A 16591-nucleotide genomic window follows, 5' to 3' on the forward strand; every position below is an offset into this window, starting at 1 on the left:
CCTTAGACCCATCTCCCTGCTGCCATTTACTTCCAAACTCCTCGAGCACTTAGCCTACAATCGCCTAAGCGCCCACCTCACTGACAACAACCTCCTCGATCCACTACAGTCTGGCTTCTGTCCCCTACACTCCACCAAAACCGCCCGACTCAAAATCACTAACGACCTGCTAACCGCCAAAACTAATGGCCATTACTCAGTCCTCTTACTCCTTGACCATTCTGCGGCCTTCGACACAGTTGACCACCCCCTCCTCCTTAATAAACTACACTCCCTCGGCATCAGAGACTCCGCTCTCTCCTGGCTCTCATCCTATCTATCCCAACGTTCCTTCAGCGTTTCCTATAACGCTACCACTTCCCCCTTTCTCCCCCTCTCTGTTGGGGTCCCCCAAGGCTCTGTCCTCGGGCCCCTTCTCTTCTCCATCTACACCTCTTCCTTCGGCAAACTGATACACTCCCACGGCTTCAACTATCACCTCTATGCTGATGACACGCAAATTTACCTCTCCACCCCTCGCCTCACCCCTTCAGTCTCCGCCCGTATCACCCACCTACTGAACGACATATCAGACTGGATGTCGCTCCATTTCCTCAAATTGAACCTTTCCAAAACCGAGCTCCTGATTTTCTCCCCAGCCCGCGCCCCCCCACCCTCTCCTTCACGACCAACAACGCCACCATCAGTCCCACCCCGCAAGCCAAAGTCCTAGGTGTCACTCTAGACTCAAACCTGTCCTTCCAACCCCATGTCCAATCATTGGCAAACTCATGCAGGATCCACCTCCGCAACATCTCCAAAATACGTACTTTCCTAACCCCAGACACTACTAAACAGCTCGTTCACTCCCTTATTATCTCACGTCTGGACTACTGCAACTCCCTTTTCACTGGCCTACCTCATCACAGACTATCCCCGCTTCAGTCTATTCTGAACTCAGCGGCCAGACTCATCCACCTTACCAACCACTCCGCCTCTGCCACCACCCCCCCTCTGTCATTCCCTCCACTGGCTCCTGATTGCCCAAAGCATTAAATTCAAACTACTAACACAGACATACAAAGCCATTCATAACGCTGCCCCAAACTAACTCACTGACCTGATACCCAAATACCACCCTACCCGTAATCTTCGCTCCTCACAAGACCTCCTACTTTCTAGCTCCCTGCTCTCAACCTCCCACGCATGACTTCAGGACTTCTCCAGGACTTCCACCATCCTCTGGAACTCACTACCCCAATCCATCAGACTGTCACCTACCCTCCTCACCTTAAGGCACACCCTGAAATCCCATCTCTTCAGGGAAGCCTACCCCACCCTCACCTAACAGCCAATCTCCTCCACTCCTCCTACCACTGCATCACCCACAGCCACTTCCTCCTGTACCACTATCCCCTCCCTCCTATTATTATTATTATACAGTATTTATAAAGCACCAATAGTTCGCTCAGCGCTGTACATTACAAAGAGGGACAGAACATGTGACAGAACAATACCAATACAATGCAAAACATGAGGGGATCGAGGGCCCTGCTCTTTCGAGCTTACAATCTAGGAGGGAGGGGATGGTCGCACAGGAGGAGATAGCTGTGGGGGATGGAGTGGTAGCGAGAGTGGAGGAGGTCAGCAAGTTAGCAGGGGGTGGGGTAGGCTTCCCTGAAGAGATGGGTTTTCAGGGTGCGCCTAAAGGAGAGAAGAGTAGGTGATAATCTGATGGGTTGGGGCAGGGAGTTCCAGAGGATGGGTGACACCCTGGAGAAGTCCTGGAGGCGGGCGTGGGAGGAGGAGACCAGGGAACTAGAGAGAAGGAGGTCTTGTGAGGAGCGGAGTGTGCGTGCTGGGCGGTACTTGGATATTAGGTAAGTGATGTAGTACGGGGCAGTATGGTGGACGGCTTTGTACGTTAGTGTTAGGATTTTGAATTTGATCCATTGCGCAATTGGAAGCCAGTGGAGGGATTGGCAGAGGGGGGTGGCGGAGATGGAGCGGTTGGAAAGGTGAATGAGTCTGGCAGCTGTATTCAGGATTGACTGAAGCGGGGATAGCCAGCGGTGAGGCAGGCCAGTGAGGAGGGAGTTGCAGTAGTCAAGTCGTGATATGATGAGGGAGTGGATGAGCTGTTTATTGTTTTCTGGGGTTAGGAACGTGTGTATTTTGGCAATGTTGCGGAGGTGGAGTCTGCACGAGTTTGTTAAAGATTGGACTTGGGGCTGGAAGGATAAGTTGGAGTCCAGAATGACACCAAGTACTCTGGCCTGTGGGGCGGGTTTGATGGTGGCGTTGTTGGATGTGATGGAGAAGTCAATGGGGGGTGGTGTCCGGGCTGGGGGGAAGACAAGAAACTCACTTTTGGAGAGGTTCAGTTTAAGGAAGTGGAGCGACATCCAGTCTGATATGTCGCTCAGTAGGTGTGTGATTTGGGCGGAGACCGAGGAGGTGAGGTGGGGGGTTGAGAGATAGATTTGTGTGTCGTCGGCATAGAGGTGGTAGTTGAAGCCGTGAGAGTGTATGAGTTGGCCAAGGGAGGAGGTGTAGATGGAGAAGAGAAGGGGCCCGAGGACAGAGCCTTGAGGGACCCCAACAGAGAGGGGGAGTGAGAGGGAGGTGGTGGCATTATAGGTAATGCTGAAAGAGCGTTGTGACAGGTAGGATGAGAGCCAGGAGAGAGCAGAATCTCTGAGGCCGAGGGAGTGTAGTTTTTTGAGGAGGAGGGGTTGGTCGACTGTGTCGAAGGCTGCAGAGAGGTCAACGAGTAGGAGCACTGAATAGTGGCCATTAGCTTTGGCGGTTAGCAAGTCTTTGGAGAGTTTGAGTAAGGCAGTTTTGGTGGAGTGTAGGGGACGAAGCCAGACTGTAGGGGATCGAGGAGGTTGTTGTCGTTGAGGTGAGAGCATAGGCGGGTGTAGACTAGGCGCTCAAGGAGTTTAGATGTAAATGGGAGATGGGAGATGGGTCTGAGGTTGTTCGGGTCATTAGGGTCCAGGGAGGGCTTTTTAAGTATGGGGGTGATGTATGCATGTTTCAGAGGGGAGGGGAAAGTGCCGGAGGAGAGGGGGAGATTGAAGATGTGGGTGAGGGAGCGTAGGATGGAGGGGGAGGGAGGTTGTAGGAGTTGTGAGGGGATAGGGTCGAGGGGGCAGGTGGTGAGGCGGGCATCAGAGAGGATCTTGGAGACTTCCTCGATGGTAGTAAGGTCAAAGGTGCGGAGTGTTGGGGGAGCTTCAGTATGAAGAATGTAGGGTGGGGAAGTGGAGGTCAGAGCAGTGGTGAGGCCGTGGGAGAGGGGTGATGAGGGGGTAGCTGAGTGAAGGGGAACAGGGTTGGAGGGAGTTTGAGCAGCGACAAAGTCCCTGCTGGGTATGTCGAGGGGGAGGGAGGATGAGGGGGTAGCTGTGTGAGAGGGGACAGGTTGAGAGGGCGTGTGAGTTGCGGCGATGTCCTTGCGGATTGTGTCAGTCTTGTTTTTGAAGTGATTGGCAATCTCAAGGGCAGTGAGTGAGGTGCTGGGTGGAGGTGGGGGTGGCGAGAGTAGAGAGTTGAAGGTGGAGAAGAGTCGGCAAGGATTGGAGGAGAAGGCCTTGATGAGGGTCAGGAAGTAGGCTTGTTTGGCTGCGTGGAGGGAGGAGGTGTAGGTGTGGAAGGCAGATGTGTAGCGGGCGAAGGCTTGTTGGGATTTGGTTTTGCGCCATAGTCGCTCCAGGGCACGACTATGTTGTTTGAGGGTTTTGGTGTGATCAGTCTGCCAGGGCTGGAGCGGTCGGGGTTTGATGTTGCGTGTGGTTAGAGGCGCTAGTGAGTCAAGGGCTGTTGACAGCGCGTTGTTGTAGGCAGTCATAGCCAAGTCGGGGCAGGACAGGGGGAGGATGCTGTCATGGAGTTGATCAGTTGCAGAGTGGAGGGGGCAGGGTTAAGGTTGCGGCGGTTATGGCTGGTAGTAGTGTGACATTTGGAGGGGTAGGCGTTGGAGGACGAGGAGATAGAGAAGGGGGTGTTAGTGAGGTTGTGGGGAGCGCAGCGGTTGGAGAAGACGAGATCAAGGATATTACCGTTGGAGTGGGTGGTGGATTGTATGCACTGTGCAAGTGCAAAGGAGGAGGTTAAGTGGAGGAGACGGGATGTGTCCAGGTTGTCGAGGTTGACAGGGATGTTGAAATACCCAAGGATGATGGTGGGTAGCTCAGAGGAGAGGAAGAAGGGTAGCCAGGAGAAAAGTCATCCAGGAAGCAGGATATGGATCCAGGAGGCCGGTATATCACAGCAATCTTCAGGGGGGTTGGGGAGAATAGTCGGACGCAGTGGGCCTCGAAGGAGGAGAAGGATAGGGAGGGGGTGTTTGGGAGGACTTGGAAGGTGCTCTGTGGTGACAGGAGCAGACCAACCCCATCACCTTTACGACCGTTAGGCCTGGGTGAGTGGGTCCAGGTGAGACCTCCGTAGGAGAGTGCAGCAGGGGAGGTAGAGTCAGTGGCCTGGATCCAGGTTTCTGTAATTGCTAGGAGATTGAGGGAGCGGGAAACAAAGAGGTTGTGGATGGCAGTAAGCTTGTTGCACACCGATCGGGCGTTCAGGAGTGCACATGAAAACGGGGGAGATTTAGGGAGCAGGGGGACAGATACTAAGTTGCGGGGGTTGCGGCGGAACGTGGAGGCGGGAGGGTGTTGCGCGGGTGAGGGAGGTGGTGGAGGGCTAGGATTCGGGGAGATGTCTCCTGCGGTTAGGAGGAGGAGAAGGGTGAGAAAGGTGGCATGGGAGCGGGATGTGCAGGAGCGTGAGAAACTCCTAGTGGAGGTATTTGGGTCAGTGGGAGAGTGGAGTAATAGGAGGAGGTGGTGGGTGCCATTGAGGGGTGAAGGAAGCAGTGAGGACACAATATACAATTGTTTGGGTGGGGCAGAGGAATATAGTGAATGGATTTTGGGAATGGAGGAGAGGAAAATGAGAAGGAGGAGTGGAAGAGGCATTTTGGGGAGGTGATGAGAGCAATAGTAGGGAGATGATAGCAATGAGGGGGAGATGTACAAGTTTTGGGGTGGAGCAGAGGGGTAAAGAAATGAGATTTGGGAACAGAGGATAGTAATATGATAAGAAGAAGAGGGGCGTATTATATAAAGGTACACGGAGCGGGACTTAGGCATGTAAGAGATGTTTCCCAGGGTGATTGCTTGCAGTCTGTCCAGCGTGCAGTAGAGTTTCTTGCTGTTGTTGTGTCTTCCTGCTGCTGAAGTTCTCCTGCTTTAGTTCCAACTGCTGTGTTTAACTGCTTTGCACTCCTTCAACGCAGCACTCGCTCAATGCAGAACCCCCATCAGAGACTGTGCCCCCCATCAGTGATCTCCCCCCAATGAGCTGATCTAAATTTATAGGGAGATGCTCAAATGAGCATTCAACTCCACCCCAATTAGAAGCTGATAAGGATCACATGAATAGTGGGAATGTTTCATTGGGAACAGGCTACAGTCGTAAACCTGAGTGCAGCTGGAGGTGAGGAATGGTCAACATACACAAATATAAATACACCATTTGTTCTGAATTTAACAGGAGTCAATGCGTTTTCCTAGTTAAGAGCGGAGATAGGAGATAGATGCATTCACCCAGAGGAAAGCAGCAGGAGTCAATGCGTTTTCCTAGTTAAGAGCGGAGATAGGAGATAGATGCATTCACCCAGAGGAAAGCAGCAGGAGTCAATGCGTTTTTCTAGTTAAGAGAAAATAACAACAAAGGGCCAGAAGAGAACTAGGGAAATGAGGAAATAGAATTTGTTTCCCTAAAACTTGCTTAGCTTATGTATATATTGCTGACCATCAGATTTACAGTGCTATATTTCTTTTTACATAATTTGGACAACCCCTTTAATGTTTTTTTTGGCATTTTATATTTTAAATGCACTTATGTGAATTAATAGTAATTTGGACTTTAAATTTGGTTAAAAACCCATAATATAAAAAAAAACCCAAAAATTATTATTTTTTTTATAAATTTGAAGACAATTTTGCATTTTGTGGCAAATCATGACGTCTAGGAGTTTTTTCAATATTTTATTTGTTTTCAGCACACCAAAATACATGGAAATTAGATGAAAATAATCAAACAGCTTTTTATTCGCAGACCTGTGTTATAAGTAAGACACACAACAAGTAAAGCCCAACTTCAGCTAACGCTTCTACAGCAGTTACAGCAACAGGTTCTCTATAAGGTCCAACCCCCATATGAATGACAACTGACAGTTGTGAGCACCCCCAGCAGTGTTATAGGATTTGCCCCAACCCCTCCAACTGCCATTTTTCCCAAAAGACTTGGATTTTCTACAGGAAGTAGACAAAAAAAATCTACTGGGAGGGACAACAAAAAAGTAATACAATAGGAGACTTGGAAAAACAAAACCTGCTCTGCTAATGACAGATTTCATTATTAATGTCATTAGTGATTTTGCCCATAGTTACACTTTGGTGCCAACGTTGTAATATTTCCAGGGAGAAGAAGTTTTCTTTACAAACTTCACACCAAAAAGAGATGTGTGCACTCAGAGTGATTATTGTGAACCCCAATCAGAGGAATGTCAGTCCCCCGGAAGAAGTGGTAGGAATATGACCGCACACTCAGCACTTTGTAAGTTCAGATCTCTGGCAGTTGTATTGTGTGATTAGTCTATGGAGAGGAGTAATAGCTGGAAAGAGAAAACATGGAACAAGGATTTCTGATCTTCACCTGATGGAATCCCATTTGGCAGAACCACATGGAACACAAGTGGCCAGCTGGGCTTACGTTTTACTGCTGAATACATCCCCTAAATCAGCAGTAACTCAGTATTGGAAGGCCTGCATCAGCTTGGGATGTTGTTTTCTCACTGAACAGAGACTTCTTTCTAGCTGGTGTCACAGCCGCAGACCTGCCTGAAAGGTTGTCACCCATGAGAGGATATCCTACAACCTCACAAACACCCCCTTTCCTCTCTATGATCACAATCTCATCACCTTCACAGTCTCCTCATCTTCAAACACTTATCCCTCCAATCAGCAATCACCTGCAGAAACCTTCAGAACTTGAACCCTTCTCCTTTCCACTCTGCAACTGACCAACTCTATGACAGAATCTCTCCCCTGTCCTGCCCTGACCACTGCTGTCTACAACAGTTCACTTTCATCCACATTAGACTCACTTGCTCCTCTAACATGAAGCATCAGGCCCCGCCCATTACAACCTTGGCAGACTGACAACACCAGACATCTTAAACGACATAGTCGTGTGCTGGAGCGAATGTGGCGTAAAACCAAATCTCACCAAGCATTCACCCGATATAAATCTGCTTTCTTCACATACAATTCCTCCCTCCATGCTGCCAGACAAGCCTACTTTGTCACTCTCATCAATAGCTTGTCATCCAGTCCTCGTCGTCTCTTCTCTACTTCTAACTCTCAACTTTCTCCACCTCCACCCAGTACCTCACTCACTGCTCACGAGATTGCAAATCATTTCAAAAACAAGATTGATGCAATTCGTAGGGACATCTCCACTGCACAGACATCCATCCCACTTAGCATACCTTATACTAAACCTCCCTCCACACTTTCCTCTTCTGGCCTTCCTACTACCAAAGAGGTCACTAAGGTTTCTCAGAAGCCCGTCTCACTACCTGCCCCCTGGATCCTGTCCCCTCACAACTACTACGGTCACCTTCTTCTTCCATCCTATGCTCCCTCACTCACATCTTCAATCTTTCCCTCTCTACTGGTGCCTTCCCCTCCCCTCTAAAGCATGCGCACATCACTCCCATACTTAAAAAACCCTCCCTGGACCCCACCAACCTTAACAACTTAAGACCCATCTCCCTGCTCTCGTTTACTTTTAAACTCTTAGAACGCTTAGTCTACAATCACCTGAGCTCCCACCTCACCAACAACAACCTTCTTGACCCTTTACAGTCTGGCTTTCCCTCACTACACTCCACTGACACTGCCCTACTAAACCTCACTAATGATCTAACTGCTAAAACCAATGGCCACTACTGCGTACTCATCCCAACCAATGGCCACTACTCCGTACAAATCCCAACCAATGGCCACTACTCCGTACTAATCCCCAACCAATGGCCACTACTCTGTACTCCTCCCAGCCAATGATCACTACTCTGTACTCATCCCAGGCAATGATCCCTACTCTGTACTCATCCCAGCCAATAATCACTACTCCGTACTCATCCCAACCAATGGCCACTACTCCGTACTCATCCCAACCAATGGCCACTACTCCGTACTCATCCCAACCAATGGCACCTACTCCGTACTCATCCCAACCAATGGCCACTACTCCGTACTCATCCCAACCAATGGCCACTACTCCATACTCTTACTACTTGACCTCTCTGCAGCTTTTGATATGGTTGACCAACCCCTCCTCCTAAAAAAACTCCACTCAGTTGGCCTCCAAGACTCTGCTCTCTCCTGGTTCTCCTACCTATTGCAGAGCTTGTTCAGCGTTAACTATAACTCTGCCTCCTCCTCTCCGCTTTCTCTTTCCGTAGGGGTACCTCAAGGTTCCATTCTTGGACCCCTACTCTTCTACATCTACACCTCCTTCCCCTACTGCCATGGTTTTAAGTACCATCTCTATGCTGATGACACACAAATCTATCTTTCTACTCCTCACCTCACCCCTTAAGTCTCCTCCTCACCTCGCCCCTTCAGTCTCCTCTTGCATTACTAACCTACTAAGCGACATATCGGAATGGATGTCACTCCACTTCCTCAAACTCAATCTTAACAAAACTGAGCTCTTAGTATTCCCCCCAGCCTGTGCCCCCTCCCTGACTTCTCCATCAAGACCAATAACACAACCATCAGTCCCTCCCCTCATCAAAAAATGTCAAAAGATAAAATATTCAAATCCCTTCTAGTTGTGTGCTTGATGGACATAAGCACTAAACTCAGTTCATCCAATCATTACATTCCAGTTTGCTCACAGATTTTAGTTTGTTTCTTTTAAAGTAACATTTTATCTTCTCCCTTCTTCTCTAGCTTGTGGGATGACATTGGGGATGTGAAACAAACCTGTGACACCTGAAACTTCTTTAATATTCCTTTTCTTCCAGAATTTAATCAATGCAGAAATTTATGAAACCTCCGGTAATAGATTAGACCGACATTAACTGTAAAACTTTGTCACATTGAGAGCATTAAAATGGCTTCTCTCCGGTGTGACTCCTCTGGTGTTTCATAAGATCTGACTTATATGTAAAAGCTTTGCCACATTCAGAACACTGATATGGCTTCTCTCCAGTGTGAATCCTCTGGTGTGGGATAATATGTGATTTATCTGTAAAAGCTTTATCACATTCAGAACACTGATATAGCTTCTCTCCAGTGTGAATCCTCTGGTGTCTGATAAGATTTGACTTCTGAGTAAAAGCTTTATCACATTCAGAACACTGATATGGCTTCTCTCCAGTGTGAATCTTCTGGTGTGTGATAAGATTTGACTTCACAGTGAAAGCTTTATCACATTCAGAACACTGATATGGCTTCTCTCCAGTGTGAATCATCTGGTGTGGGATAAGATCTGACTTCACAGTAAAAGCTCTATCACATTCAGAACACTGATATGGCTTCTCTCCAGTGTGAATCCTCTGGTGTTTGATAAGATGTGACTTATGTGTAAAAGCTTTATCACATTCAGAACACTGATATGACTTCTCTCTAGTATGAATCCTCTGATGTCTGACAAAATTTGACTTCTGAGTAAAAGCTTTATCACATTCAGAACACTGATATGGCTTCTCTCCAGTGTGAATCTTCTGGTGTGTGATAAGACTTGACTTCACAGTGAAAGCTTTATCACATTCAGAACACTGATATGGCTTCTCTCCAGTGTGATTCATCTGGTGTGGGATAAGATCTGACTTCACAGTAAAAGCTCTATCACATTCAGAACACTGATATGGCTTCTCTCCAGTGTGAATCCTCTGGTGTTTGATAAGATGTGACTTATGTGTAAAAGCTTTATCACATTCAGAACACTGATATGACTTCTCTCCAGTATGAATCCTCTGATGTCTGACAAAATTTGACTTCTTTATAAAAGCTTTGTCACATTCAGGACACTGATATGACTTCTCTCCAGTGTGAATACTCTGGTGTGTGATAAGATGTGACTTCCCTATAAAAGCTTTATCACAATCAGAACACTGATATGGCTTCTCTCCAGTGTGAATCCTCTGGTGTCTGATAAGATCTGACTTCACAGTAAAAGCTTTATCACATTCAGAACACTGATATGGCTTGTCTCCAGTGTGAATCTTCTGGTGTCTGATAAGATGTGACTTCTGTGTAAAAGCTTTATCACATTCAGAACACTGAAAGGACTTCTCTCCAGTGTGAATCCTCTGGTGTCTGATAACATCTGACTTCCATGTAAAAGCTTTATCACATTCAGAACAATGATATGGCTTCTCTCCAGTGTGAACTCTTTGGTGTACTATAAGGTCTCTCTCGCTTGTAAACGTTTTGCCACATTCAGAACAATGATATGACTTCCCTCCATTGTGAACCTTCTGGTGTGTGATATATTTTCTCTCCATTGTAAAATCTCCAAACAAGAAGTAGTTTGAAATGACTCCTCTTATGTATATTTGGGTTGGACTTTATTGTAAAGCCATTGTCACTTCCAGAACTCTGAAATTACTTCTCTCCTGCTGGATCAATGTGGAAGAGGATCCAAACCATGACGACTTTTAGAACACAGATATGACTTGTATCCCGTGTGAATCCTCCAGTGAACTGCAGTAAAGACTTTCAGTCAATTAAGACAACCATATGACTTGTTTTCCATGTGACTCAGCTCTATTCATGAAGATCAAAATGACCGAAAACTTGGCTCATCAATCCACCTGTACAAAAAAAAAAAAAAAGAATTTTATATAAAGGGCTACATAAAGTTGCTTTCTATTTTTAATGTTCATTACTAAATATATCTTATGAATAGAAAGAATATGTACAGCATTATCTACAGTATTTTTTTTAAATCAAATAGATTTTATTAAGAAAGTTTATAAGTGCGCACAGTATTCCCAACATTCAGCCCAGACAATGGAGTCATACATTCTCACGTATAGGCGGTTGTGGCACTGTTACAGATCATACAGAACAATAACTTGCTTTGTCTATGGTGTCACTTTTACCTTTTATAAACAAATGAACAGAGAAAAGAAGAAACAGCCTAGAACAATTCAGCTGTACACGGCAAGTAACTCCCCCCAGTACATACAGTTGTGTTCAAAATAATAGCAGTGTGTTGGAAAAAGTGACTAAAGCTGAAAATCCTTCTAATAGCTTTTATTTCCATCCACACAAATGCATTGGGAACACGACACATTCTATTCCAAATCACAACATGAAGAAAATACATCAAATTTGTGTTGTTCCTCTAAAAAAAAATGGAAGAAAAGTGAATATTAGATGGTTCAAAAAAAAAAAATCGCAGTGTTTGTATTCTTCTTTACAAACTCCAACATTCACTATATAAACTGAGAAATGTTTAAAGATTTTGCTTTCCTTTGAATGACTTCATGAATATTTGGTTGTAGTCGCACTGTTTCTGAGAACTGCTGGACATCTGTGTTGCATGGAGTCACCCAACTTCTGGCCCCTGTGATCAGGTATTCCAGCCCAGGATGATTGGACCACATTCCACAGTTCTTCTCTATTTCTTGGTTTTGCCTCAGAAACTGCATTTTTGATGTCACCCCACAAGTTTTCTATTGGATGAAGATCCGGGGATTGGGCTGGCCACTCCATAACGTCCATCTTGTTGGTCTGGAACCAAGATGCTGCACGTTTACTGGTGTGTTTGGGGTCGTTGTCTTGTTGGAACCCCCATTTCAAGGGCATTTCCTCTTCAGCATAAGGCAGCATGACCTCTTCAAGTATTCTGATGGATTCAAACTGATCCATGATCCCTGGTATGCGATAAATAGGCCCAACACCGTAGTATGAGCAACATCCCCATATCATGATGCTTGCACCACCATGCTTCACAGTCTTCACAGTGTACTGTGGCTTGAATTCAGTGTTTGGGGGTCATCTGACAAACAGTCTCCGCCTACTAGACCTAAAAAGAACAAATCTTACTTTCATCAGTCCACAAAATGTTGCACCATTTCTCTTTAGGCCAGTCAATGTGCTCTTTGGCAGATTGTAACCTCTTCAGCACATGTCTTTTTCCCAACAGTGGGACTTTGCGGGGACTTCTTGCAGATAGCTTGGCTTCACATCGGCGTCTTCTAATTGTAACAGTCCTCACAGGGAACGTCACACCTTCTTTCATCTTCCTGGAGCTGATTGTTGGCTGAGACCCCCCCATTTTGCCTATTCTTCTATCCATTCCAATGGTAGTTTTTCGCTTTCTTCCTCGTCTTTCAGGTTTTGGTTGCCATTTTAAAGCAATTGCGATCTTTTTAGCTGAGCAGCCGATCATTTTCTGCTCTTCTTTATATGTTTTCCCCTCTCCAATCAACTTTTTAATCAAGGTACGCTGTTCTTCTGAACAATGTCTGGAACGACCCATTTTCCTCAGAATTTCAGAAAGAAATGCACTGTAACCAGCATGTCCAACATTTGCTGCCTTCCTTCCTTAAATAAGGGCAATAATTGCCACCTGTTTTTCAAAGAATGAATGACGTCACTAATAGAACTCCACACGGCTATTATTTTGAACATGCCCCTTTCAATGAGTGATTCAATGACACAGAATCAGCAGCATGCATGTCATGACTGTTGGATTTCTATTACTCTACTACACCTGCTAGCAAATTATTTTCCATGTAGAAATGTAATTTCTACCAAAAACTGTGATTGATCCGGTTAGTGATGTCTGACTGTTATTATTTTGAACACAACTGTACATAGATAGCTGACACCAATCAATGAGGCCTGTGTCTCCAGGATCATACCCCAAGTATGGGTCTCCAATGTAGTCACCATTCAGTAGGATACAACTGGCCGTTCTCCTTCTATGGGCCTAAAAGAGATAAGATTTTAAAAGCCTATGAAGAACTAACTAAGAGAGAACAAGGAGTTTCCAGCCAGTTCTGCCAGACATACATCTCCTGGGGGAATTACAATGTTGGTAAGTTAGTTTTTCACATGTTAATGTGGAGATCACCTGCTCAATCCACTGTTGTCTGCTGAAAGTTTGAGATGATAGCCAAGATCGGAATATTTTTATGGTCAAGCTGCCTCACTATTGCTATATGACTTGTAATAGGAGGAGGTGTAAATAATTCCTCCTCTATTGAGACCAAGAGGCACACCCGAGGAATATTGAATACCAACATTACAATACTGGTCATATCGTTCCACTTTTTGAATAATTTTGGACATCTCCAAAACATGTGTATCAAATCCCCGACATCACCGCTACAATTGGGGTCATAAGGGGAAATCCCTCCTGTCCTAGCTGAACAATTGGGCTGGAGTCCTGAAAGATCTATGCAAAAGAAATGACTGAGTTTCTGTGAAGAGGACAGAGAGATGAGAGGTATGGAGGTCACAATCACCTCCCACCACTCGCTCTTATCTTCTCTGTTTCCCATTTCTTTCTATAACTCTTCAGAAAGAGTCAAAAGACTGGAATAAATATATGAGAGATCATGCCTTTCCCACTGGTGCCATCTGAAGCCCATTAACAAGTGTGAGAGTGATGTGAAATCTGTATCTGATGGAAGTAGCAACCTATGGATGGGATCTAATGTGTCTACTAAGTCCCACCTGGTAAGATGTTGAAGTTGGGCAGCTATAATATAAAGTCTAACATTTGGTATTGCTAGGCCTCCTTGGTCTTCACCATACTGTAGAGTAGTGAGTTTGATTCTAGCTGATGGCTTCTTCTAAATGAGTTCCCCAAACTGGGAGTCTATACTGGAGAACCACTTACGAGGTGTCCACATGGGAGCATTGTGGAGTATATAGAGGAATTGTGGGGTCCATATCTTCTCTTGTTCATAGATTTTATTGGAAAGAGATAATAGTTTTACAAGGAGCTCATAACAATGTGATTGCAGGACTCACCAACAGTAAGTCAGAAGGGGTACAACCCTTAGAGGTAACGTACAGGTTGTAATTTGTACACTACAAATAATATCTTCATACATACAAAAACTGTAGCTGCTGACTTTTAAAAGATGGGCACTTACCTGTCCCTCGATCTCGTGGTGTCCTCCCCACAGCCCGTTTCACCGGCCACCCTGTGTTTCCAGTGCTGGCATCTTCAGTGTAGGCACCCAGCTGTGACAGCTTGCGGCTTCACATCCGGGTGCCCACTGAGCATGTGCGAGTATCGCTGTGCTTTGTGAATGGTCCTGTAGTCTTCTAGGACCTTTCATGTGTCCCAGAAGACTACAGGGAGGGAGGGGGAGGACAACCCCCGCTTCTGATCACCTAGTTGATTGCAGCAGAAGTGGGAGCGGGTACCTGTCAATTTCGGTAATCCCCCCAAAAGGTGCCAGTGGGGTCCTTAACCACTTGCCTACCAGGCACTTATACCCCCTTCCTTACCAGGCCAATTTTCAACGTTGTCGCACTTTAAATGACAATTGCGCGGTCATGCAATATTGTACTCATATGAAATTTTTATCATTTTTTTCACACAAATAGAGCTTTCTTTTGGTGGTATTTACTCCCCGCTGGGTGTTTTATTTTTAGTACTATAAACAAAAAAAGAGCAAAACATTTGAAAAAAAAGTTCTTTGTTTCTATTATAAACTTTTGCAAACAAGTAATTTTTCTCCTTCACTGATGTGCGTTGATGAGGCTGCACTGATAGGCGGCACTGATGGGCACTGATAGGCGGCACTGATTACACGGATTAGAGACTAACCGTTTTTATATTTCATGTATGCACTTTGAAACGCCAACTTGGGACGTTTATCACATCTATACTCCACCATACGCCTCAGTGCGTGTATTTATTTATGTCACTATAATTGATATGGAGATCATAGTTGGTCACTTTTATATTCTCCATTGTATCTACATACATTTCATTCATGATATTTAGGATTTTACATTTTTTCATACCTTTAGCGCTGCATGTGTTTTATTTATTATTGATTAGAGGGTTTTGAGGTTCTTACCTTTCATGCCAGCTGCTCCATTTCTATGTTTATCCAGCGCTCATTTTATCTTATTGGATGAGGCAGCACTGATGAGCTGGCACTGATAGGCGGCACTGATGAGCTGGCACTGTTAGGCGGCACTGATGAGCTGGCACTGTTAGGCGGCACTGATGATGGGTACTGATGATGGGTACTGATAGTCACTGATAGGCAGCACTGGTGGGCACTGACTGGTGGCACTGATGATGGGTACTGATGATGGGTACTGATGATGGGCACCACATGTGAAGGTGGGTAACTGCTTCAGAGCAGCCATGGAAACAAGTCAGGGATTAGTATGGAATGAATGCAGTAATCTGGGCAGGGACCAGGTACCTGAGGGGAGAGGTCTTTGCTATAGGCAGCACTGGTCACACATATATATATATTAGGGCATCAACTCTTGTCAGCTTCAGCTCTGAGGAAAGGGACACGTCCCTGAAATGCATCAGCAGGCTGACCGCACAACCAGTCGGACACTCTGACATCAGTTTGGGCCATCACTGTGGCTTTTTAGGCTTTTTCATGTACATATTCTGTGAGTAGGTTTTTTGTCTTTTTTATTTTTTTTTTAAATAAAGCTTGGATAATGCGCTAGGTGTTTGCACCGCCTGTGTGACTTTTTTCTTTTTTACCAGGACATGAGAGTTTTGTGGTTAGTCTCCATGGCTACTATATTTTGGGAGGAGGATTTCCAAATGTAGATTTAAATCCCATTCCCACTTGGATGTATATGGTATGAAGTGTAAGGTGGTGGAGCTGGTAGCTGTGTATATAAGGTGGAAATCAAAACTCTGACATGGGGGTCACATTTACATATGTGTTCAAACCTGGTCATGTCTGGGAGGGAGGGGGTTGGTGTGTGAGAGAAACAAAAGTGATTGATCTGAAGATATCTAAAACTTTCAGGTCTAGATATTTTGTGGGAGTCACATTGGGTTTGGAAGGGTATAAAGGAGTCAGGTGCTGTGAAATTGTAAGTTTGAACTAGACTAGCTCTAGGACAAGCATGAAAAGAAGATGGAGGCATCCATGCCGGATAAAAGCCTGGAATGAGGAGGTATGCCATGAGTGGGTTATGGGGTGACTGTAAGGTGTATCAGAACTTAGACTGTCCCAGATAGACAGGTAGTGTTGAGTAATTGGGTTTTAGAGTGAGCGATGGTCTCTGGAGTGTAGCCATTGTAAATTGGCAACTGATAAGGGGTCACAATCTACTGACTCTATAGCGACCCATGGAGGGGGGGGGGTCACATTTAATGCGTGATATTTAGGGAGTTGAGCAAGGTGTGCAGCTTGGAAATATTTTGCAAAGTTTGGAAGCCCCAGACCACTCTAAGTTTCGGTGAGGTACGGATGGACCTGGGCAGATGCAGTTTAACAGTGCCCCATACATAAGTGGTGGCGCGACACAAATATGCAGAGGAAAAAGGAAGGTATATATATGGG

The 16591-nt window shown here is 45.6% G+C and overlaps 2 protein-coding genes across 2 annotated transcripts in view; one reads left to right on the forward strand and one right to left on the reverse strand.

Moving 5' to 3' along the window:
* LOC149470559 (uncharacterized) overlaps positions 1-16591 on the forward strand; it is a 432748-nt gene that overhangs the window by 14427 nt on the left and 401730 nt on the right. The window lies entirely within an intron of this gene.
* On the reverse strand, positions 6023-10877 carry LOC149470560 (uncharacterized). The gene has a single exon (XM_089662338.1). It carries the CDS (start codon positions 10568-10570, stop codon positions 9170-9172), a length of 1401 nt encoding a protein of 466 aa, XP_089518464.1. The 5' UTR covers positions 10571-10877; the 3' UTR covers positions 6023-9169.

Source organism: Staurois parvus, unplaced genomic scaffold (assembly GCF_062004578.1).
Source record: "Staurois parvus isolate SC_StPar_1 unplaced genomic scaffold, SC_StPar_1.0 ptg000038l, whole genome shotgun sequence".
NCBI lineage: Eukaryota > Metazoa > Chordata > Amphibia > Anura > Ranidae > Staurois > Staurois parvus.

Bases quoted from the DNA above. Each gene is read 5' to 3' on its own strand.
- LOC149470560 (XM_089662338.1), bottom strand. From the start codon at position 10,570: ATGGAGAGAAAATATATCACACACCAGAAGGTTCACAATGGAGGGAAG.